The following is a 26,140-nucleotide window of genomic DNA, read 5'->3' as shown; positions in this document are numbered from 1 at the left end:
AATTGGGATTGTGATAGCATTCTGAGATTTGTAATGAGTGGCAAAAATAAGTATTCCATGTCTACCTTACTTCTCTAAAATTCTAGGATTTATTCCTCCGGAGAGAGAAAAACAAGGTTTCTTTTTTTCCTTCACCTCAAATCTCCAAAAGGTCACCAGACAAAACTTTCAAAGGGATTACTTAGAAGCCTCATGCTTATCCTTTTCCAGAACATTCTGACTAACGTAGAAAGAATCCCTTTTATCATTAGTACATTAGTAAAAAGTCATTACGTCCAGCATGTAGGCCCTGACCCGGCCCAGATGGTGTGGCGGTATTAGAGCACATCATGTATATTCATACAACTCGAAGTCAGAGCTTTAATGAGCTGTCACCTGAAAAAATGCATAAATGACTAAGACGCACTCCAAGTCACGCGTCACCCTGATCAAGACCAACCTAACAGCACTGAGGTCATCTCCGGAATCGTGTTTGTAGCAGTGATAGCACTGACAAGACTCTGAAGTCAGTGTGTCACCCAGTCGACAGTCTCATACGTAGCAAATTATTGTCTGACTGTCACAAGATTATATTAAACATGGCTACTCACTGAAAACATTATCTTAGAACAAACTTCACTGTTTGGATGCTCCCCGTGTTTCGACACTCAGCTAAACGACCATCTAAATTCCACAGCACTTTCTCGCCTCTCTTGCGTCGATGCCTGTTCAGCAGCGCCCCACGCCCTGCGCCACGTCTCCCCATGTAACACGGGTGGACAGAACTGCTGCGACCGAAAGCCTGCTGGCCGGTTCTACTGTTTCAGCTTCCGCCATCTTGTTTTTGTCCTGCTGCCACTGTGTTTTAATGTGTTGATAAATTATGTGACCAGATTTATTGCCTTCCTTTGAAAATAGATTTCTTGGAGTGATTAAGATCTCATTCATTCAGAAACGTTATAGAAAAGGAAATTCTGAGCTCTCGACTCTGAATTTAAAAATTCTTAAAAAAAGATCCTTAGAATTGGAAGAAAATGTAAAAAAATTCTTAGTTGGTGAATATGAACAAAAAGAAAACATTTCTCACAGCATGGCTAATTCATATTGAGGGCAGAAGAGACAACTGTGAGTCAGAAAGCCTTGCTCTAAACTGTGATCTGATGAGACATTAGAGAGTCTTTAATTTAACCATTTTTTTAATCAACTGTCTTCTACAAATCTAAGAATCCACCTAGTAACAGTGAAAGTATATCATAAACACCAGAGCTCTGTTATAGGAACAGCTAGCTGTAAGTGTTACCCTAATAGCTATGAACAGTTACATATTAAAAAGCAGCAACAATATAACATTGGACAGCCTGAAGTCAGTGACCTCCTCTCAATAACCGACGTCCCAACAGCAAAAAAGCAGAATGCACTGATAATTACGACAGCGCGTGAGTTAACCAACCTCCCTGGTCCCGCGCAATGAGCTCACAGAAGTCAGGATGTGGACAGGCTGTATCCTTCGCTGTTTCCATTCTTGGTTTAAGATTTCCGTTCTTTCCAAAATTTTCTGACGATTGGAACTAAACATGCTCTTTAAAGAAATGAGGAGAAAAGAAATTGTTCATTGTTAGAAAATTTGTAGTATCTCTACTGTGGGTTAAAATCTAGTGATTTTTTTCAAAAATATCAGGAATATTCCCTCAAATGCATATAGATTTTATACTAAACTATAGTTTTTCACATTCAAGTAATACAAAAACAGCACACTCATTATTTTATTGGAAATGGGAAAAGAACAGGAAATTATCTCCATGCTTTGTTAACTTTGTATTAAAAAATCGCAATGACATTAGAAACAAAACCATAAAAGCCTTCATATTTGGTTCCCAAGTCTACACATGCAGTACAAAGGTATATACTAAAGAGTGAATTTCAAGCAGGTTGAAAATCTTTCATTACCATTAACGTGCATGGTACAAAATTTATGTTTAGACAGATCAAGGACCTTAGCTTCCAAGTCTTCATTTATCTTACTATAAACATGACCTTGGCTGAAAAAGACTCTTGCAAATTAACACTTAACTTGGAGGGGGGGGTGGGGACTATCTCCGATTGTACGCACTTTCACAAAAGATAAAGCGATACCTTCACTTCGTCAGCCCGCCTGAACCTCTTGAGCTGCCGCAGTCGCATGTACTCTGATTTTACACGCTTCCGCCAACAAACTGGTCCCTTCTCAGATTTCTTCCCAGTCTGGCCCATGATTACTCTAGAAGCAATGGTTTCACATTAAAATCACTAATCTAACCAGCCTGAATATGATCACTTGTGTTTTAATCCCCAGCGAACTAACAATCTGCAGAAGAAATACACTGTTGATATTTGCAGAAAGGTGTTCAATCGTACCGTATGGTTAAATCCTTAAAACAAATTATAAATTTTTATTAATACAACTTTTCAAAGATATTATTTACAAAGATCCCCCACTCCTAGATAGCGGCCGTCTTACAGAAATATTGTCCCATTACAGGAAATAAGTATGATATAACGAGCTAATTTTTAGCCTATGAGATCCACAGACTCATGGAGGGAAAAAATGCAGAAATACACCCTAAGTTTTCATCATTAAATTACAGGCATAAATGAATAATATTATTGAAAAAAAATCAGAAAAAGTAAAATTTACATACAGCACTAAACATAGAAACAGTACAATATATAATAAATGTACAAATTAAAGTATTCCCCCTACACACACTTTTAAACCATGATTCTCACCTTAAACACCGCTAAAAGTCTGTATTTTCACCTCTTCTGCCACCTTGATTCACATGAGGGGTTTGTCTACCAGCGGGAGAAAGAAGGGATGCAGGAAATGCAAAGTAAGTTCTTCCGCCTGATCTTCAGGTGCAGGCTCTGGGAACCAACTACGTTAACGTGTGGGGACAGCCTATAGTCACCAGAAGACTAATTCATACTAGAGTCCCCACTTTACGTCTAAAGAAGTGTCCTCTTCTGGAACATTTTCTTCTCAAAGTATTAAAATCATACTTGTATCTTCAAAAGATTGGAAGAACATTTCCCTGTCAGAGGGTGCAAAGGTGCCATGTTAAGGATTCTGCTTTAATTTCTCTAAGAGCAAGGGAAAGTCATGGTGTGTTTTAAAGTAAAAGGGGAGGGCGAGATTTCGATTTTAGAAGGACCAGCTGACTGCAGCACAGGAGCCAGAGGGGAGATGGGACGAGGCCAGGCCAGACTGCACTCGGCGCCGCCACGGTGGAGACGGCAGAGAAAACCGAAGGAATTGCACTTACTCGGGAGAAAACCTGGTGATGATTTAAGCGTGGAGGAAGATGACATTCTGGCTCGAAACACTGAGTAGGGTTTGACTTACCTGTTTCCGTAAATCTTCAGGCATAGAGAAAATTGCCTAAGGAGACGAGATTTAGAGAATGAAAAAGCCCAGAGGTCAGGGGGTAACTTTTTGTTAAGAATACTCGACCACCGAGCAATGACAAAGGGTGCAGGGCTGGGCGCTGGGAACCGAAAGCGGGGCAGAGCGAGCGCGTGGCGCGCGACTTATGAGCCAAGCAACGAATACACAGAGGTGACTGAAACACACGACCTGCCCTTACGAAGCCCATGTCTCACCTCAGAGGGCCAAAGAGAAAAATGCGTTACGAGATACACGCGTGCCCAAGTACGGGGGTGGGGGGGGCGCACTGCAGAAGGGTAGCAGGAAAGGTGACAATCTGAAAAGGCCAAGAAAGAATGAAAGGGACTCTACCGTAGGAGCAGGCACACCTGGAGATGAGGCTGCACGCAGAGGCCCAGGGCAGACCCTGCTAACGAAGGCGGAGCCGAATTTGGTGAAGGCTCCAAATTAGGAAAACTGAGAAAATGAGAAGAATGAAGAGATTTCATTGTCTGAGATAAAGTCTCCTGAGATCAGAGATAGGAGCAGTCCTTGAGAAAAGGTTAAAAATGCAGCCCTGCCCCTGGGTGGCTGAAGGTGAGCAAAGGTGACAGTCCTTAGAACTGAGAAGACTAAACCGGATGGCCAGTCTTTGTGGTAAGTAAAGCAAACGTGAGGAAGAAAGCGAGCTTCAGAGACGGGCGCTGGGGCAAGAGGACCAGTCAGGAAGAAGCTGGAGCTTCCTTTAAAAACTAACGTGGAGGCGACCATCTGCTTTCCCTTCTGCTAGCTGATGGAGGAGCTCGAGGAACTCTATGCAGATTTAGACATTTTGCCCTTCAAAGGCCTAGGAGCTAGAAAGAAAAGGAATCTGATAAAGCGGGATTATCTGTTGTTCCTTCGCTCATAAACTATTTCACAACCAGTCCCATCTGACCCGCGACACAAATTCCTGGTGCTGGGGGGCCTGCAGCAGGGGCGTGGCACTTCGGTTCCACTCATGAGCCACACGGGGTTATTACATCATTACCCTTCATTTTTGTCAGGGTGCACACATTCAGTTTTCATGAAGACATGAGTTGGCTTTCTGTGTGTCCATAATGGAAACCTCTTGTCCGAGACCCTGGCGTACCTTCACGTGCATCTGCCATTAGCAGTGAGGGAGGAGTCACAACCAAACGGTCTCTCGGACCAAAGGTTTAACTGAACTATGTTGGAGATCAACAACGGGACATTTCAAACCTGAATCTGGAAGCAGCCTCTCTGGGAGAGGGCACGGAGGGGCAGATTTCCATGTTTATAACATTTCACAAAGCTCTTCCACACGAAGAAGTGCACGAGTGAACGTTTCAGGCTGTAGGATAAGCTGGTAAATATGCTCGATGGAGAGGAAATGAGGAAAAACAGAGTGATGCCTAATTTGTTTAGAGGAAATTTCTGAAATATAAGGATCACACTCTAAGAAATAAATCTAAAGGTGTTCAAACTGTTCTTTTAAAGTACACGGATAAACAGGCAGATCCATGAAAAAATAAAACCTAGGGCACCACTGAGAAGGCTGTCTTACCTAAAGAACCCCCCGCCTAATACCACAGCATTTTAACACAGTATAACCCCATTTTCACGTTTTCCACCCCACCTCACCCCCGCTTCAGTTCTTCCGTAGCAAGAACAATTTTTTGGACTTAGAAAATCCCAGAGCCTGGTTGTGTGCTGGGCAGTAGGTTCAAAAAACAAACAAAGAGGCCCGTTAACACACACTGATCGTGAGTCGCCCAGAGTCCAGCTGTGCCACGAGGTGTGAAAAAGGGTGGCAAGCACACCCAGGCACAGAGAATGAGGGCGATGTGCGCCCTCACCAAGAACCCCTCGGGAGATGTGCCTCGCGGACAACGGGCCCCCGTGCTCCAGCTGTCCTACCAATCGAGAGTCTGAGTGAGAACCTGGAGCTTTTGGAATTTCTTTCTACTGAGGAAGCTGATATTGATGTTGCCTTCGCCATCAGGGATAACACCTGCCTGGGTGGTTACCCGCAGGCACGCCCGGCTCCACGCCCGGCTCCACGCCCGGCATGTATGAGCCTTCTAATGTCAGCTCCCCTCCCACGGAAGGGCAGACTCCAATTGGCTTTCTGATTCCATTTCCCCTGTACCAGTAAGTATTAAGATACAGCTCTGACTATTTGAGTAGCAGCAGAAAGAAATGACTTGCCACTAAATGGATGAGCATTTGTGAATACACACAATTTTTAAGTCTCTCAATCACAAGATGTGTTTCGTTTCGTAGGTGCAATGGCACTAGTATTATTTATCCAGGATATGAACACAGCTGCTCTTATTCAAAAGAGGTCACAGTGTAGCTCAAGTCGTCTTTAAAACATGATTCTACCTGTATACAGTGAAACTAAAACAACCGCTATGCTTTAATTCAAAAGAGAAACCGGATTATGGCAAGGACCATCAAAACCTTAATAAAATGCATTAAAGCCTTACAGAATTACATATATATGTAATTCCGGAAGCCTGGGACCCCGGCCTGGCCAAGGCCCGCCACTCCCTGCAGACACTCCCTGCAGCCACCACCAGTACAGGGCTGGACACGTGATCAGGAGCAGTCTGGCCACAGTGACACTTCCAGGAGGGTCCCTGCAACGTGAGGACAAGAATGCTCTTCTCCGCTTAGATTTGAACCTGGAAACACGCTGCCCAAAAGTTGCTGGAAGCTAACTTGCAATCGCAGAAGAGCCTGCGAAGACGGTCAATAACAGAAAAAGAAAGAACACCCAAAGCCAGAAACGGGCTCTAGTTGCATCGCTGAGCCCTAAGACGGGCACGCTTTACCAAATCGACTCCAGAACTGTTCAGTTACATGAGCCAAGAAATCCTTTTTTTTTTTTTTTTTTTTGCTGAAACTAGTTTGGGTTAGGTTTTTGCCACAGGAGACACAGAAGGGGTCTGAGATACATTCTGTGTTGAGATTACAGGTGCAATAATGCCTACATTAACAGAAGATAGGCTCCTGTCACTCATTTCCTCATCAATGGCATCACCAGAAGCAGCAGTTACTCCTGCAGCTCTGCTCCCCACCAGGTAAGGTGCTTCCCCCACTGCCTCCGGCTTATACAGCGCTGCCCCACCCTGCGCCCCGCCCTGTCCCCCTCCCCCGCCATGTGGCCAAGACACTCCTTCCTACGTCTCCGGTGACCAGACCACAGAGCCAAAGAATTCAGTTAGACCTGAACACTGTGAGGGCCTTTACCTAAGACGACATTCCTGCCTCTCCTTATTCCGTTGCCAAGGACTGAGGGTTTTTTTTAAAAGTCCCTTAGGCATTTTTCAGTGTCCTTGATGCCTTGCTTTTAAGGTTCTTCATTCCTAAAGGAATCTGCCAAATCAAGGCACTGGGTTCTGTTTCTACTTACTGGAAGAAAACTAAATAATAAATTGCATGTAGTACTTATCCTTCCTAACTAAATTAACAGCATTCATTTTGCCTCTTAACTGAATACCAGACTAAATAAGGTCAAATCCAAACCCATCAAAATTGAAGTATACCACCGCAATATTCTCAACATCCTTTTCTGACGAAAATGTCTTTTTCCTTCACAGCAAGACTGCCATAAAATTGCCTGTTTTGAAAAATCACTAGTCTTCACCAGTGCTTTTATGTTTAAAATGCTTTGAGGGCAGCTGTTAGTTTCATTTAACAATTTCATTTATTTTTAAGTTAAAATCCATTGCTTAAATAAGTTCAAAAGTAAATTAATGGTAAATAAGATCTTGTAGGTAAAGATAAGGAGAGCAACATAGAGACAACCTAGAGACACAGAGATGTAACTCTTGGTAAGAGATAAAAACTTATTACCAAGGCGAAGTAGATCTCAGGCCTGAGGGGAGTAGAACACATGCGCCCCACGAAAAGGACCGCAGTGGGTGAGAACCCCAGAGAGGCCGACCCGGGACCACTGCCCCACACCACACTCAGGAGTGGGCAAGACGAGCAGACCTCGGCTCCCGTGTCCACCTGGGTGCTACAAGGATTCCGATGCCAGAGAGTGTGTGCCACCACGATAAATAACGTGTCACAGACATGGAGCAAGCACCGTGCGAGGCAGCAACTCCGCTCCAATGCAGCTCAACAGGAAACTAGCAAGTCGGCATTTAGCCCTATTAACTCTTAAGTCCTACCCAGTCTTAAAAGGCACAAGAACAGACTCCAAACCCAGCCAGAACCTGGATTCAGATCCCAGCTCGCCCACGGACCGCTGGCCAAGTTATTAAACACCTTTGCATCTCACCCTCCTCATGAAAAACAGGTTAACACAGAAGTATCTACCTCAGAGGTGTTACGAGCAGCAGTCATGTAAGGTCTACAGGACAGTACCCTAACTAGTGGCTGTCAACTATACAACGAGCAGAGAGTGCGATCAGGAATTACATTACAGAATAAAGTTGTTAGACAACAACTTAGTATGAAAACAGTCACTTTTAAAATGACAGACTGTATGCAAATAAAAACCAAGCAGGATTTCAAAGGATCACAGGAAGGAATGCAGACTCTACAATCAATCCGACTGTATGAGAACTTGAACACAGACCCCAGGAAGGGCAGAGAAAGGAGCTAGCCGGGAACCCTGGCCGCCTGTGTTCTGCCTGCACCAAGGACGGCTGAAGACGAACAGACTGCACAAAACCACTGCGCCCTCGTTGGTGAATATCTCCCGGGGGGACCAGTTACAAATAAGCAAGGGCTGGAGCTGGGCTGGAGTCGCAGATATCAGTATGAACTCACTTACGTTAATATGTATGCAGCTACAGAAATGCAGACGTGTGTGCATACGTGGCTTGGAAGACGTACGTTTCTTTCCAAGCTCCATCCACACAGGGCCTAGAAGTAGTGACACTCCAACAATACACCCAGCACCCATGTTTTTTTTTTTTTCCTAAATACCATTCTCCAGTACAAGGAAGGAGAGCGCTAAAGAAATGGCTTGTTCTAGGGCTGGGACAGGGAAAGTACAAGAAAAGGCAGTAGCAGAAAGTAAGGAACGGCTCAAAAGATGAAAGGGAACATGCCACAGACGAGAATCACACTGAAAGACTTCCCAACGGCCAAAGCTGAAACAATATGAACAGCGAAATAAATCACAATGGTATGAAAACGCAATAAATACCCATGAGTCTGTGATATAATAAGCAATTAAATAAGTAAATGGAGGAGAAGGGACAAATCTTCCAAAAAATACACTGTATCCGTGCGCTCCCGAATCTGAGAGGCAGCACTCAGCTCCCTTCCCCAGGAAGGACACCAGGCTCAGTGACCGCTTCCAGTTCGGAGTCTGGAAACAGAACAGTAACGTCACAGTGGAGATACCAGGAAGACACCACTGTCACCAAGTGACGTGGTTAGAGCATCCGTGATCAGCAGTGTTATCATCACATGCCTCCAATCAACCTGAGCCCAGAACCTCAGTCTAATCACAAGAAAACATAAGATCGACCCAACTGAAAGACTTGTCTACAAAATACCTGACCGACACTGCTGAAAACCATGGCAGTTGAGAAAACAGGACAGACTGGCAGACTCGAGAGATGGCGTTCTGTGGTGCCGTGTCCCGGACAGAAAAGGGAAAAGCTGGTAAAATGCAAACGAAGTTTCTAGTTTAGTTAAGAGTCACATACCAACACTGGTTTCTTAATTTTGACAAATGTACCAATGTTCTAGAAATCTAAAATTTTTCCAAAATAAAGTTTTTTAGAGAAAATTAAGTCATATAACCACCTAATATACAGATGTTGATTTTAAAAAACATCCACTTTTTGAAATGATAAACAGAACATAAATATTTGGTTGGGTTTTTGGTTTTGTTTTGTTTTTTTTTTTTTGGATAAAATGCTTTGTAGAATATTCAATATATATATATATATGCACAGATAATCAAAATGATTTAAAAACATGAGGTTAAAAATGGACGGAGAAACAGGCCTTTCTTTGCCCAGCTGGGAGAGAGCAGTAAGCACATACCACAAAAAAGAGCATTTGAGTCTGGAGCCTGAATAAAGAGAAGAGTTAATACACATTCATTCAGTAAATATTTATTGAACATTTAACATATGCTAGGTACTATTATAGAAACCAAAGACTTAGCGATAAATAAAACAACCAAAAATCTGTGATCTCATAGGACTTAAAATCCACTTGGATAGAAATGATCAAAAACAAAAGTTTAAAAAAATCAAAAAAAAAAAAAATAGTTTGGTATATAAGACGGTGTTGCGGGTTAAATGAACAGCTAAGTAAGGCGAGGCGGGTACGGAAGGCTGGCAGACAGGAACCCACGCCGAGGCGCTCGGCACCCTGCACCCTGCGGGTATCCCAAAGCCCAGGCAGCGCAGAGACCCCATCCACTGCACTCTGTTCCCACCAATCAGCAACGATTTGTTAACGACACACGCAGAAGTGAAATATGTAATATTTTCTAGTAAAGATTCCAAAAATAACTGGACTAAATATCTATTCAGCAATTTCAGGAACTCTGCAATGCTCCAATGATGAACACTGCTTTACAGAATGTTCAGTTGGCATTAAACCTCGCACTCAGGGGCTGCTGAGCGTCGCTGTTCGGGTTATCTACTCGGTCTGATTATCCTGAACAAATAAAGACTAAAAGTTAACACCATTTTATGAAACATATTTATGCAAATAGCCATTCTCTGTTTTAGTATTACTAAGCCAAATTAAAGAAACAGATTTATTATAAAACTGGTCTTGAGGCTATGTCATTCTAAGCTCTAATGCTGACTATTCAGTTTTAAGAAAACAGCATCATTAAATATGTGTTGCTGATTTGCTAGTCTGTATTTAATTTGTAATTCTGCTTTGGTTTTACCATAAGAAGTTTATACCTGTACATTTTTAGGGAACATATTAAAAAAATTAAAGTCAAAAGTCAACCTTAGGGTTCCATTCAACACTCAAGTTTGAAAACCATTAGAAAAAACGAGTAGGAGTAAAGTGATAAGGGCTCCGACTGGGTTGATGGCAGTATGAATGGAGAAAAAAGATGGCAAGAGAAAACCTAAAATTAAAAAGCACTAATATGAGGAAGGGAAAGTTAGATCAAAAGAAGATACTATAAAGCCTAAATGAGCCACTGCAATGACAAAGAACTTGGAACTTATGACACAGATTGAGACATTAATTACTCACATAGCAGTTACCAGCAGAGATGAAAACACCACACAGCAATCATGAGCATTTTGGTCTCAGGACCCCTTTAGTTTATATGAGCTGTATCTATTGATACTTAGCATATTAGAAATTAAAAACTGAGAAAATTTTAAAACATTAACTCAGTTAAAAATAAACTGATTACATGTTAATATAAATAACGCATTTTTAAAAAATTTCCTTTAAAAAAAATCAGTGAGTGGCATTGTTTTTACATTTTTTGCCAATTTCTTTAATATCTGTCTTAATAGAAGACAGCTGGATCTTTATATCTGCTTCTGCATTCAATCTGTTCCAATATTTCGCTTTGGTTGAAGAGTATGAAGAAAATCTATTCGCTAAGAGATATTTAGCTAGATACGAGAAGAGTATTTGAAGAGCCTTTCGAGGTAATTGTGGGTCTACCTCATGTTTTGATATTATACCAAAAACAGTTCCATAAAAGAGTGGCAGTTGACCCTGCAATTCAACCTCATAGGTGTTCTTCCTCAAGACAGCCACCACTCTTGAGTAAGCAATGGCAGTTTCTTAAAAGACATCTGGAATCTGAAACTGTATCAATAAACTTTCCCTACTCTGCTACATTAAAATTCATTAGCCTATTCACTTTGAATGGATCTTTATTGAACTGGTACACGATTTTATAACAAAATCCATTCCTCACTTGAAAAATACGGGTCCACTGAGTTATGCAGATTTTCCAGAAGTGAACATATTTCAAAAAATCATGTTTGTTAAACCCACTGATCTCATCAGAAGTCTTTTAACTATTTATTGGGAAGCTGTCAAGCTCACAGTGACAGATATTAGTTTTCCAAAAATTCCAATTTTTGCTTGAAAGCTCAAATGTTATCATCAGCAAAAGGTCAGCTGTTTTCCTTGAAGTGGCAGGCTCACTTTGTTGAAATACGTTTGCCAAAAACCTAAGACAGAATAATCAAAGCTTGTCGGCCCCTCTTGTCAAGTAAAAAAGGTGTTCAAGTAAAAATGGCATCCTCCATGAAAAAGGCAGCTCGTGTACCTTGCACCCGGACCACCGGACCGCTTTTCCCAGGCCCGCCAACTCGGACGCTGAGCGCTTTGTGCATGTTCCCATCTTGTTGTGCAGAGTATTAAAGATGTGTGCACTCAGGATGGAAAGTTAATAAATTTAATATTTTGTATTGCTTTATCAAGAACATTCTCCAATTAAAATGGCTTTTTTTTTTTTTACTCCAAGTGCCAAGGTGCCAACAATTTATCTACCAGTACTTTTCCGCTATTGGTGCATAAGTCAACAGTTTAAAAAGGCAAATAACATCTTAGTATTATTACAACAATAGTATCATCGCAAAAATGTTTTATCACAGACCCCCGAGGTCCACAAACCGCCCCTTAAGAACAGCTGCCATTAGTATATCCAGAACCACACGGATCGGAAATCCTAACAACACTCTGCCTTTTCAGTTGCCTAGCAGAGAGCCTAGGACAGGCAATATCGTCAAATTATATGTTCCTAAAGACATACGTGCAAGAATAAAAGCCTAGAAATCACCATTCTTGCAACTAAAAAAAAAAAAAAAAAAAAAGAGCAAACAAAAATCTGGATGAAGAAGAATGAGGGGCAGTTTGCTGTTAACTGTCAAGCTGCAGAATCCAAAGGATTGTCTGCCATACATCTGCACCAAATTAAGAGACTAATGTCTAACAAAATTTGTTTTCAACAAACTGCTTGTTTTCACCCATCTGACCTATCTTTCACCGTTGTAACAAGACCTGATCAAGGGCCACGGCCACGGCTGACCCTCCGGCTGCCCAAATCCACCCCTCTCTACCAGCCAGCTCCCTGCAGACTCACTCTTCACCCGAGCCCCATGAATGAAACATAAGACAAAAATTCTGTTTCAGGGACATTTCACTTCCTAGAATGCCTCTTTATTTAAAAAGGGGGAAAAATGACAAAAATACACAAGCTCACTACTGCTGGACCCAAACATTCTACTCAAATGATTTGTAAAAATGCTATTAGAAAAAACTTCTGAAATGTCAGTCTGAAGAATCTGGAAAGCTAGGAATAGAGATATTATCCACCAGTTGATAAAAATTTATAGAGCATTCCAAACATGGTAAATCCTCTGAGAGAAACAAGGGTATAAGACACGTCAGGCACCATAGTGCCTAGACTTTAATGGGTCACTTGACGTGAAACTACAGATGACAAAGTGTTGCAGACAGCATTTCGGTTCATAAAGTCTTTAGGAAACAGATGTGTCAGTGACTAGTAATAAAAGAAAATAAGTGGAAAAAATAGAAACCATACCTGTAGCCCTGGCTGAAGTGGCGCTATGAAGGCATAGGAGTGTTAAAAGGCGCAGGAAAATTACAGAAATGTGGCAATCCTAGCTGAATAATAGAAAATATTAACTTCATCGTCAAAGCAACGGTGAGTAGACTGCAGCAATGTATTTTCCACAAAAATAAGATCACTTTCCTCCTTCCGGCAGAACTGAACTCCTAAGAGCCTTCAGACCAGCACTCCTGCGTTTATTTGAAAGTTCTATCAGTTTTACAGACATGTCTTAGAAAAGAAATGGCCATAGAAATTTCAGTCACCAATGCCTTAAAGAATTTGCTTGACCAACTTATAAAACAGACTAAACTGACATCTAGAGGCTAAAGTTTTCTTTGAAAACTCTACCAAATCTATTTTCTATGCTAAATCGTCTCATTTTGTTGTGTGTGTACTCAGTTTACTGATACTGTTGGAGGAAACGGGACAAAAATTATGTACCAGAAGAAAGTAAAACTATAACTCATAATTTAAGGATGAGCCATGAGATACATATTACTTCCTCGGCATTCCACTTGATACAAGGGAACAGAATAAAAAAGTAGGTAAAGTCTGACGCCAGATATTCTTCCTTCTAGGAAGTCTATTTTAAATATTATACCTCAAATAAGCCAACATGTAACACAAATTTAACAACATACACTGAACGAAATTTTAAGATAAATTCATTTAAGGGAAATATAAGGGATCTGCCCACCACCACAGCCAATTAAGTATTATGCCTCAGTGAGCATGAGCTAGGTGACAGGAATCTGCTGTTCCCACAACCTGCTCTGCACGTCTTGGACACTGTTTAGCCACTCATTGTGGTTCTAGTGCTCAATGTATTGTCCTGTAGCACTGGCCCCCAAGTGAAAGAGCACTCTGTGCCCAACGGAAGTGATCTGTGCTCATACTAGAGGACAGGAGGGCTGGTTCTGGACCTGAGGAGAAGGTATCTTCTCTTCCCAGGAACCTTCCTGGGTGATTCTGCCCACATACTATCGTTGCCTTATACACTCGCCCCCAACTAAGACGCGATATTCTGATGACAAAAATCAAAACCAGACTAGACAGTTCAAATTGCTAATCCCAAAGCACTTACAGAACCTCTCAGAATTTCCAGGGATCGGAGAACCGAGGACCCGTTATCTGGTAGAGTTTCAGTACTTGGGTCCAGTAGGCGCCACAAAGAGGGAAGCAGCTCCCAGGTGCCCCTGTGACGTGTGGGCACCACAGGGCTCCTCACTGAGTGAGACCCTTTGGAAACTCCACAGGCTCCTCTCAGCCCTGAAGTTCACTTTCTTGCTAAGACAGTTTAATTTCAGGACAAGAGGGAAGTAAAGGAGGCAGGGGCAATTATAAGTTATAGGCCTTTCATGATTTTCCCTTACTTAGGGTTTACCACAGATATCCTGCTCAGGAAACTAGAAAACTTCAAGCCCTCCAAGTATTATTTACAATCAGTGATATTTTTCAGTACTGTTTTACCAAATATATTGTGTCGAATTATTTTATTCCTATATAAAATGACTTCATACAAACAAGCCCTGAGAAAATATACTTTTGAATCTCCAAACACCTATGGAAATACTATAAAGAATTCACCAACTACAGAGAAACCAGCTGTGTAATCCCTGCAGCGACCTCCCTGCAAATTTCCAGAACAACACTAAGGTTCCTAGGCAGGAAAAAAAGACTTCTGCCCCAGCACTTCCGAGTGAGGGCCAGGGCGCGGGCCTAACACAGGATTTCTAGTCCCGGGGGGCTAGAAAAGGCATGACTTGACTGGCAGTCTCGATTTATAAGCTGGTATTTTCACTAACATAGAATCTTTCTAGAGGGTAGAGAGTATCTCACTCTTTATTTGAAAAGCCCTGACAGGTGAAGACTGAGGCACCCAATACATAGTTCGAAGGAATTTTCTTTTCTAGAAAATATGTATGGTACAGCTGGCTGTTTAGTTACATGCTGTTAGTGGATAACAAGTGACACCAAATAGTAAAAAAAAAAAAAAAAAAAAAAAATTGCATCTCTTTATCTACAAGAGTAAATTCTATAGGAAGAATTGGGAAATAAGAAACTTGCCAATGTAGGTTGTATAAAGACAAAATCTTTTGTTTTCACTTACATTACACACAATATTGTCAGAATAGTATTTCGCTTCTGACATTCCTTGGTCACCAATGTATGGTAGTTTCTCCTACCCCAAACAATTCTGGGACACCAGCTGGGTGTCCTACACTTCAACTCCATTCTGACACTATCTACCTGGATCCCACAGGTTAAGGACTCAGCCCCACAATACTGCTCCCAACCCCCATACACACTTCAGATTCCAATCGTTTAAGTCCAGGTTGTCACCTGTACTCCAGGCAGGCTATAAATCACAGGTTCCCATGACCCCCAATGGAACCTAGGTTCAATTCATTTGCTAGAGCAGCTCACAGAACTCAGGAATTTTCCTCACCAAATAACCGGTTAACCATAAAAGGACGTAACTCAGGAACAGTCAGAGTTGAGATGCATCAGGGAAGGGGTGAGGAGCTCCCGCGTCCTCTCCCTGGACTTCCACGTGGTCACCAGGAGGCTCTCTGGACCCTGTCCTTCTGGGTTTCTATAGAGGCTTCATCGCACAGGCACAATGGATTAAATCATTGGCCACCAGTGACTGAACTCAATCTCCAGAGGTGGGGAGAGAGTGTCTGAAAGTTCCAACCCTCCAATCATAGGCTGGTTCCCCAGGTTCCAGCATTAACATAAACGCAGGTGTGGTTAAAAAGGGTTATGAATATCAAAAGACACCTTTATTACTCTTATCACTTAGGAAATTCCAAAGGTTCTAGGAGCTCAGTGCCAGAAACAGGAAGACCAAATATTTATTTCTTATAAATCATGATATCCCAATTTGATTGTTTACAAAGCTTGTTTAGTCAGACACATCAGTCTTAAAAGCTTTCAAGTGCTATTATGCCTTTAATACAGAGACGAAAAAGAAAAAAATAGGCTTATAGTCAGCATTAAATGTTTTATGGATTAACTGATAAAAAGAATTTGGAAGAAATGCATATAATGTAACAAGACTCAATTAAATGCCAGGTAAGGAGAATCCCAATTACCTGTGATGGTAATGTGGACTCAAATCAATATTTCTCAAACTCTCCAGGGAAATAGTTCTAAGTAGGTAACAAACTGGGCACCTCACCTCCTAGTATTTGAGCTAAAAAGAACCTTAGCAGAAGCAAATGCCTATTCTCTAAAGGACCTTGGTCCTACTGGCTTTGTGAACCTAGGCAAGTTACCTTCGCTTGGTCCCTATTTCTTTACCTGTAAATGGAGTATCCTCTTTGAAGGCGCATGGTAGACCCTCACCAATCACAGGCTTCTCACTTATTTGTTCACCTCATTTTGTTTTGCAATGAAGATGAGATTCGCAAATCTACGGGACTGGGAACTACAACTAGCTTAATGGCAGAGCCTAGCCTAGAACCTCTGTTCTTGGCACAATATCCACCTGCCAGTGGAAAGTCACCCTTTAAAAACATCTTTATAGCATAGCGTGAGCTCTGTATTTCAGGCAGGCAAATATTCTCCAAAGAAGCAATATTACTTACAGGGCACAGTGGGACAACAGTTCAGCGTTTCCTTTCTCCAGGTCTGTTCAAGCAACATTTCTGCCATTTAAAAGTCCTTATTGATTTTTACTCAAGAAGGGTATTTCCCAACCTTTTATGCTCCATAAATACTTTGCTTGATAACATATCTAATAGTACCCATTAGGGTTTTTTAAGGTAATTTTGCAAATTTTGCTTGCACTATTAAATAATTTGAATTTAGAAACATTTTGGATCAGAATTTTATAAATAAGGATAATTACATCGCAGCTTTTTCCTACCTAATGGTAGATCAGTATACATACTGTTAAAAAAAAAAATTATAAAGTTCATCTTAATAGAACATTTTATAATATTCAAAGGATAAAACTTTTCTCATTTAGCAAATAATATATAGTACTTTTAAATAATTAAGAATGCATGACTTTCAAGAAATTTCAAAAGTAAAATGTTGGGTACAGACACTACATGTTTTTAGACACAGGGCAGGTTCTCATTAAATTTTAATTGGTTCTATTATTTGTAGGCACACGGTAGGTACTCATAGAACTACAAACAGAACAGTGACATTTCACTGTAGGCTACAGCAGCGGTCCCCAACCTTTTTGGCATCAGGAACCGGTGCTCCTGTGAGAGTCTAATGCCTGAGGATCTGAGGCGGAGCTGAGGCGTTGATGCTGGTGCTGGGGAGCGGCTGCAGATCCAGATGAAGCTTCTTCCCTCACTCACCCACCACTCGCCTCCTGCTGTGCAGCCCAGTTCCTAACAGGCCACTGACTGTATGATTGGCAGCCCAGGGGTTGGGGACCCCTGTGTTACGGTATTTCTTTCAAAGCAGGAGGTAAGCTGTCTGGTTTGCTTGGGGGTTGAGAAGAGTATGTTTTGAGCCAAACGTGATAAAATAGCATCTTGAAAAGCTAAAATAGCAGGGAAGATAGTCTAGAAAGAGGACAGAGCACAGTTGCACCATGTGAAACCTCCTAGAGACTAGTAAAAAGATCAGCCAAGTTCCACTATCAGAACACGACTGGTTAAGAGCGTCTGGACTGTTCTGTAGACTGCCTAGAATGCCAGCTTCAGGAGTTTCTCACCTGATTCAGCAGCCACGGGAAGACTGAGCTGGGCGATGACATGGCCCGTCACCTGGAGTGGTGCACGCCACCCAATAGGTGCCTAAGGTTTGCACTTCTTCCCCCTTTATGAACAGGGAGAGGGAGGGGTCGTGTATTACTGGTACAATGAAGAAAAATTAAAAATTATTGTGGGAGTAAATTAGGTGTTGAGTAGAAGAACTGATACGCTGTAGAAATAAATTAGTATGGAGAAAACAAGTATATACAGTGAAAAGCCATCTGTTTTATATAATACAAAATTTACTTAAATGTCAATAGACCAAGCTTGGCAACCTCATCATAGCAGATTCTCAAATCAAAGTTACTTTTATTTTACTTTTAATATTCTCATTTATCCTTTTCATGGAAAGTGTTGAATTACCCAAAATCAAAAAATTTAAAGAATTACTAAATATTACTTTCAAAACTAGTTAATTTAAAAATTCCCCATGCCACATATCTAATACTAACTATACAAATATCATTTCAGACATTTTTCCAAAGAAGACATACAGATGGCCAACAGACATGAAAAGATGTTAAACATCACTAATTATCAAGGAAATGCAAATTAAAACCACAGTGAAATATCACCTTACTCCTGTCAGAATGGCTATCATCAATAAATCAAAAAACAAGTGTTGGTGAGGATGTGGAAAAAAGGGAACTCTAGTGCACTGTTGTTGGCAGGGACTGCAAACTGGTGCAGCCGCTATTGAAAACAAGTTGGAGGTTCCTCAAAAAATTAAAACTAGAACTACTTTGTGACCCAGCAATTCCACTCTAGGTATTTATCAGAAGAAATCAAAAACACTAATTCGAAAAGATTTACGCACCCTTTGTTCCCCGTAGCACTATTTACAAAAGCCAAAACATGAAAGCAACCTCGGTGCACGTGAGTAGACGACTGGACAAGCGAGATGTGGGATGGACGCAGAGAGTGCTACGCTAAGGGAAATAAGTCGGACAAACACCATCCCACACTTACATGTGGAATCTAAACAAAATTAAAAAAAGAAAGAAAACACAGACTCATTGATAGGGAACTGATGATTGCCAAAGCGGGGTTGGGGACTGGGTGGAAAAGGGGAAGAGATTAAGAAGTACAAATTGGAAGTTACAAAACAGTCACAGGGATGTAAAGTACAGCATACGGAAAACAGTCAATAATATTGTAATAACTACATATGGTGCCAGGTGGGTACTAGACTAATCAGGAGATCCCTCTTAAATTATACGAATGTCTAACTACCATGCTGTACACCTGAAACTAACATAATACTGAATATCAACTGTAATTGAAAAATAAAAAAATATATATCATTTTCATTTCCAAGTTTCTGCAAACACATAACATTTTGTTATACTATGAACTAAATGACTTGTGGATTAAGAATAAATTTGCTTCCATGTAATTTAACTGAATTTAAACAATTATGCTTCCAATATTAACATTATCTAACTTGATCTGTATATCGTCAAAAATACACAAAATCAAAGTAGAAAATTAAAGAGAAAACTTTTGTAATACATCTATCCGACAGAGAATGGATACCCACAATATCTCAATTTTAAAATAGGCAAAAAGGCTTGACTTAAAAAAATGTATACAAATGACCAATAAGCACTTTCAAAGATGTTCGACATCACTGATCACCCTGGGACAGATTAAAACCACAGTGGGATACTTAACACTCATTAGCCAAAATTTAAGACTGGCAATACTAAGTGCCAGTGAAGAATAGAGAAACTGTAACTCCTGTTACAGCTACAACTGAAACTGTAACACTTCCCGCAAAATGGCACAATCACTTGGAAAAAGTTTGGCGGTTTCTTATAAAGTTAAATCAATATTTACCACATGACCCAGCAGTACAACTACAGGTATTTATTTACCCAAAAGAAATTAAAAGATTTTTATGTCCACAAAACTTACAAATGATTGTAGCAGCTTTAGTAGTAACAGCCCCAAAATGGAAACAGCCCAGGTGTCTATCAAGAGGTAAATGAATCAAAAACAGCATATTCACACATTGGAAGGCAACTCAAAAAGAAACTACTGGCACAAGCAACAACATAGACAAATCTCAAAAACATGCTGGATAAAAGAAGCCAATCACAAAGGAGTATATACTGTATAATTCTATTTATATGAAATTCTTGAACAGGAAAAATTTGATGGGTAGTTGAGAGGAAATTGTTGTAAAGGATCACAAAAGAACTTGGATAATAACAATGTTAAATCTTGATTGAAATGGTGGTTACACAGGTATACATGTTTGTCAAAACCCTTTACAATGTACCCTTCGAATGTGCATTTTATTGTACATAAATTACACTTCAATAAAGCCGATTTTAACTTAAAAATGGATACCTTTCGAGAAAGCAATTTGACAGCTATTAAAACTTGAAATGTACATCCTCTAGAAACAGCAATTCTTACAGAAAGTTGTCACACAACTGTTCAGATATGTAAGGATGTTCACTTCTTTTGAGAGAACACAACATCCATCACAGAAGGCTGGCTGGCTCACTGTGCGACAGCCATAAACGGGGATCCCTCGTATCTTACTTAACAACACAGCCTGCCAGCTTAGAGCAGGGAGCAGCGGACTTTTTCTGTAAAGGGCCACATGATGAGTATTTTAGGCTTGGCAGGCCACATCCAGTCTCCCTGCATATTCTTTTTGGGGAGTTGTTGTTGTTACAACTCTTTAAGAAATGCTAAAATCACTAGCAGTTCGTGGGCCTTACCCCACCACCACACTCCATCAAAAAAAAAAAAAAAAAAAGCAGGTTGAGAGATCAGGGTTTTGAAACCAAAGCGCCCAAAATCAAATTCAAATCCTTACCCCACTAACTAGTTGTTACCTAATCTCTCCATCTCATTATTGCAGTTATCTGTATAAAATAAAGCACTTAGAACAGTGCCAAGCACATAGCAAGTCCTAACAAAATATCAGCTATTTTTTAATGAAATAGATCTTTGTATTGACCTAAAAAAAAAAAAAAAAATTGTTTTAGAACTAAATAACTTGATCCCATTTTTGTAAAGTATATGTGTAAGTCCATATTCACATAAATACACTGGGCAGTTTAGGGAAAACATACACCTAACTGTTAAGGGTAGTAATGAGATTACAGGTATGGAGAAAGCTTTCATTTCACAGAGTTCCGGTGTTTTAAGTTGAATATATATTACTTGTATTTAAGAGACATTTCTAAATAAACTAATAAGCCATGTGTAGCACCACTTTCTTTACTTACAGGCCATAAGCAAATATTTAAACTTGAGAAGTGTTTAGTTCCATTAATGAGATAGTACATTAACTCTTAAAAACAATATTGGCACAATAACTACAAATCACTTATCAAACACTTTGTGCCAGGTGTAGTGCTAAAGTGTTCATATGTATTAATTTAATCCTCTCAGCAACCTATGGAATGAACACTGTTGTCATGATCGATTTACAGAGAAACAGACATCAAGGACAAACGCCCAGGACACGAAGTGGCAGCCAAGGAACTAGAACCCAAGCAACATGACACAAAGATCACACTCTTAAAAGCACAGTCCTCCCCCTGTGGTCTGGCTGAGAAAGAAACCCACAGACATCTCCCAGTCTGTGCAGGGCATCAGATTGTACCTCCCATAAAACTACAATTACCTACTTTTACATATAACTTTCTAATTGGTCCAAATAAACTCTTCTTGGAACTGATATGTCTTTAATTATCCAGGAGACCAATAGATAGATGACGTGGAGTCTAACAGATTTAAGTTGGATGCTGACTGAAAATTCCTAGCTGGACAATCCTGGGCAAGTTCTTAACCTCTCTAGACAGCAATTTCCTTTATCTGCAAAGGTTTGTAGAGTGTGCTGTTCTTAGTTTTTACTGTAAAATTTCCTTAACAAAATTTACCAATTTAACCATTTTTAAGTGTACAATTCACTAGCATTAAGCACATTCAAAACATCATTCAACCATCAGCATCCTTGTCCAAAACTTTTCATCATCCCAAACTGAAACTACATACCCATTAAACACTATTCCCACTCGCGTCTCCCTCGGACCCTGGCTCCATCTATTCTACTCTCTGCCTCTACACATCTCCCTATTCTAGGTAACTCCTATACATGGAATCAAACAATTTTTTTTTCCTTTTGTGTCTGGCTTATTTCACTTAACATAATGTTTTCAAGGTTCATCCACGTTGTAGCATGTATGATTTTCATTCTTTAGTGGCTGAATTATATTCCATTGTATGTGTAGACCATGTTTTGTTTATTCATCTGCAGGGTAGCTTTTACAAGAATTAAAAATAAAGCATCAGACATGAATGTTACAATAAAAATAACCAAACCAAACAAATAAGTGAATAAAGCATCTGACAAATAGTACACACTTTAACATTAATGTCTTTTCTCACTTCGTTTGTCATATTTTTGCGCCAAGTAGTGCTGCCATGGCAAAACATGGAACAGTGCAACCACCTCAGAATCTTATCAGCTATGCCTTTTGAGATATGACTCAATTTGCTAATCTACATTTATCATTTTAAAAGAACGAAGAGCATTGCAATAAATGATCTGTAATTACACTGGCTAGCACTACCTTCGAAATCTACCTCGAATTATTCCAATAAAGAACTCATCCACTGTAACTAGACATCCTTCAATTAAAAGATTTACTACTCTCTCGACCACTTTCCCCTCCTTATTTTTATACAAGGATCATCAATATCAACATCCAGTCAAATTAAGCAGAAACTATATGCCAGGTATGCAGAGTCAAGGTTCTTTCTAGCTGCCTGAAATACCAAACATGAATATCAATAGCTGCACCTAAACGTCATCCAATTTTCAAGAGAAACCTTCGAACTTGTTCCCTTTGACGCTTATTTTTCTTTGTAATCACTGCCTCTCAGGAAGAAAAAGACACCTTCCAAAGTTCCTCACAACATAAATGTCAATATATCCTGTTCGCTTTGTGAGTTCCTTTGTAAAATTCTTTCCCTACATTTTTTCATATTTCCTTCATTCATTCAACTATTAAACCTCTCTTCTCTAGCAACTACCAGGTAGGTATAGAGAAGAATATCTCAGAGCCTCTGCCTTAAGGCACTTGAGAGTGTAGTGAAGGAGGTGGCTGCATAAACAAGTGATTACAATACAATTTGATACATGCTATAATAAAAGTATGAACAAAGCCCTGTGGAATACAGGAGTGCCTGGGAATTCAGGGAAGGCCTCTAGAAGGTAAAGGTATCATCTGGCCGTGAACCTTTCTCTGAATTTAATGAGCTGCTCTTCTCCACTCATACTCTCCTCCAAACTGACAATTTCACCCTCACAAAGAATCCTTCATAAGTCACTGAAAATGTTTTCATCATTTGTACTGAGACTTCAAGGCAAATCCATAAATCATTTCTAATTGACCCCAGATTGCATTAGTTGGAGGATTTTTCCTTGTTTGTTTTTAAAAAGCAGATCAGCTTTCTTAATCACTATTTATTTAGACCAATACAGAAACCAATTCACACTCCTGGGGAAATCTGCCTAAAATTTTTAAGTTATCAGGACAAAGATAATCACTTACACGTATGCAGACAAAGATAATCACTTACACGTATGCACGCAAAGCAAAACTGGTATAAAAAAAAGCATTGGTACTTCTGCCTAACTACACTAAATCAACAAGTGGGTTTTTTTCTAATCACTGCTAGTTAAACTGACAAAATACATTCTCGACTCAACCAGAAAAAAATTTACAAATTTTTAAACAACTCCCCAAAAAGACTTCAAAAATAAATCTTGAGGCAAGTACAAAGATGGTAATTATCAAATACAGAATACACGGAAGGGAAAATTAGAATTTTTTATGCTAAAAGATCCAAATTTCTGCCCAGATCTGCATAACTAGCGCATTTCATGACAACGGACAAGATTACCAGCAGGACTCTTCAATACACAATTATCAGCAACTAACCTACACTGAGGGCAGCACCTGGAACGTCTGTTCAGTGTTGCAGTGCTGTCCAACACTGCAAAATATGTATACAGCACTTTCACACTGCATTTCTTTGTCTCCATTTTTACAAAACCATATGATAGTAGGTAGACATTAAATCTTCATCAGATAGAACAATGCAAATCAGAAGAGTGCCTATGTGGTTCTAAGTTCTTTTTCTTTGAATATATTCACTTACTATAAAAATCAGAATTTACGATGCAGTTTTCCTAAGTACTTCTGGAACTTTAAACATTACATTCCCTGATATACCTCCAAAAAGAGAGAACAGGGTTCCTTATATCTGGGACTCGAATCCTATCTGTTCCTAACTTCAGAGACTGGGAAAAGAAAATACACCTGAAATACTTTCATTGTCTTGCAAACAAAATTGCCAATAAACTAGTGAGAATTACACACTTGTTCTACATTTTATGCCTACATGTAAAATAGTTGCTAATGCTCATGAATGAAGAGTAATTGGAAAATAAACTCCAAAACCCTTAGAAGTATAGGTTATATTCAACTGTATCAGCATTACTGTTTTTCAAAGATTTTTAAAAATTTGTCTTATGTAACATTAAAACGCCAAAAAAATTAAACTCATGACCTTGAAACCTGGGAAGTAAACCTTGCAGCAAAGTATTTTTAAATACCAAAGACAGATTTGTATTTCCAAATCAATTTAACTTTTACAGATCCTGTGTGATAAACAAAGGAAGTTTAGCTTAAATGTGGACAGCACACATTCAATTCCTTAGGCAACAAACATCTCTGCATCCAGCATTTTTCTGACTCACCAAGGCTATTGTTCACGAAAAACAAGACCAATTAATAAAAAATTGCTAATCATACCAACTGAATACACGTTTCTCATAAGCATTTTATTTTGATCAACTATTTCTACCATCTCGTCTTCATTCAACCCCTAGGGACTTGGGGAAGAGTCGCTGACTAAATGACAGTTGATTTCGTTAGCACCTGTCGCCATTCTCAGATGTATCAAGTTGGCCAAAACAGCTTGTAATTTTTTTTAAAGATTACGATTCTCTTTAGAAAGTGGGAACTCACAAGGCGTGAGTTCACCAAGTTTTCCAAAATATCGTGCTTCTCGATTCCTCCCGTTTTCAAAACGTGACCCTGTGGCACAGACTTGTCGGTGGTTGGAGGAGGGTACACAATGACGCGGGAACTCGACGGAAAGCCCTCCCAACGAACAAAACCGAGACGGGAGAGCACAGCTCGACCCTCCCCTCAAACTTAACGTGCAGACGGACGAGAAGGCAGAGGCAGCCCGGGACGGCTTCGTCCGCGCGGCCGGGGACCCCGGGGTTTGGGGCTGCGCTGGGGCAATGTCACAGGTGCGGCCACTCGGGGTGCCGCGTCCGCACGCCGTCCCGGCCGCCGCTGCCCCTTCCCGGGCCCGCGCGCGAGAGGGGAGGGGAGGGGGCGCGGGCCCGAGCCCGCCCGGCCGCGGCCGCCCTCCCCACGCCCCTCTCCCCGCCTGCTGTCAGGCCCCGGTGTCACTGCCCCTTCCTCGCGCCGGCTCCCCCGAGACACAGTCCGCCCTTTGTCTGAGTGTGCACTCGCCGGCGAGGTCCCACCAAGTTGTGTGCGTCCCGTCCCACCCGGCGCTCCACACAAAGGAGACTCGGGCTCGGGCGGCCAGCCCGCCCCGGGCACCGGAGCGCCCCCGGCCCAGCCCGGCGCCTCCGGAGGGGCGGGCGCGCGAGAGGACCCCGTCCGCGCAACCCCCGCGGGCGCGGGCGCCCGCCCCCGCCGCCGCCTCGGGTCCCCGGGGTCCGGCACTGCCCGCCCGCGGAGTGGCACGGGCCAGCTCAGGTCCACGGCCCCCTTCCGAGGGGTGTCCCCTCACCCCGCCTGCCAAAGCGGCGCCCCGGGAGAGCCAGCCGAGGGCGATCCCCGGACGGGTGAAGCGGCGGCGGGGAGGTCCCGGCGTCGCCGCCGCCCCGCGTCCGGCTCCACAACCCCGCCGGCCGCCCCGACAGCGACGCGTTACCTGCGCCCCGCGCCCCAGCCCGCTCCGTCCCCGCGCGCCGCTCCCGCGCGCCGCCGCCGCCGCCGCCGCCGCCGGGGTTCCACCGCCTTCTGCGTCCCAGTGGGTGTCGAACGCTCCCGGACCAAGCGCCAAACGCGGCAGCCCAATCGCCATCGCTTTTATTTGGCCCCCCCAGTCCAACCAAGCGCCGCCCCGATTGGCGGGACGCGGCCGGGCGGCCGTCCAATCACAGGGCCCGCCGGGCGCGGAGGCGCTGGGCCAGCCCCACGCAGAGGCGCCGCGGGACCCGGCCGGGCCGGCGGCGCGTGCGCGCGTGCGCGCGGGACCGCCGGGGACTCGGCCGCCGAGGGGGAGCGGCGCGGCGCCCCTTTGTTCTCGTGCCGGGCGCTCGGTGCCTCTCAGGAGGTAAACGAGGAGCCTGTGGGGGCCCGGAGCCCGGGCCGCGGGGTGGAAGCGGCGGGG

The 26,140-nt window shown here is 41.9% G+C and overlaps 1 protein-coding gene across 13 annotated transcripts in view; it reads right to left on the bottom strand.

Moving 5' to 3' along the window:
• The window catches only part of EZH2 (enhancer of zeste 2 polycomb repressive complex 2 subunit), a 57,659-nt gene extending 31,852 nt beyond the window's left edge, over positions 1-25,807 (bottom strand). For 3 of the 13 annotated variants that reach the window (XM_039861210.1, XM_039861222.1, XM_039861214.1), the window contains exons 1-2: positions 2,113-2,238; positions 1,430-1,558 (exon numbers count right to left, since the gene is read on the bottom strand). In XM_039861210.1, coding sequence (XP_039717144.1) covers positions 1,430-1,499 — 70 coding nt within the window. In that variant the 5' untranslated portion in view covers positions 1,500-1,558; positions 2,113-2,238. Of the gene's footprint in view, positions 1-1,429; positions 1,559-2,112; positions 2,239-2,745; positions 3,100-25,583 lie in introns of those variants that run through there. The other 10 variants (XM_039861213.1, XM_039861217.1, XM_039861221.1 and 7 more) reach the window with 9 other exon arrangements.
• Positions 25,808-26,140: the final 333 nt, after the last annotated feature.

Source organism: Pteropus medius, unplaced genomic scaffold (assembly GCF_902729225.1).
Source record: "Pteropus medius unplaced genomic scaffold, Ma_sr-lr_union100, whole genome shotgun sequence".
NCBI lineage: Eukaryota > Metazoa > Chordata > Mammalia > Chiroptera > Pteropodidae > Pteropus > Pteropus medius.
Note: the sequence above shows the minus strand (reverse complement) of the source record. Positions and strands in the feature narration are given on the sequence as shown.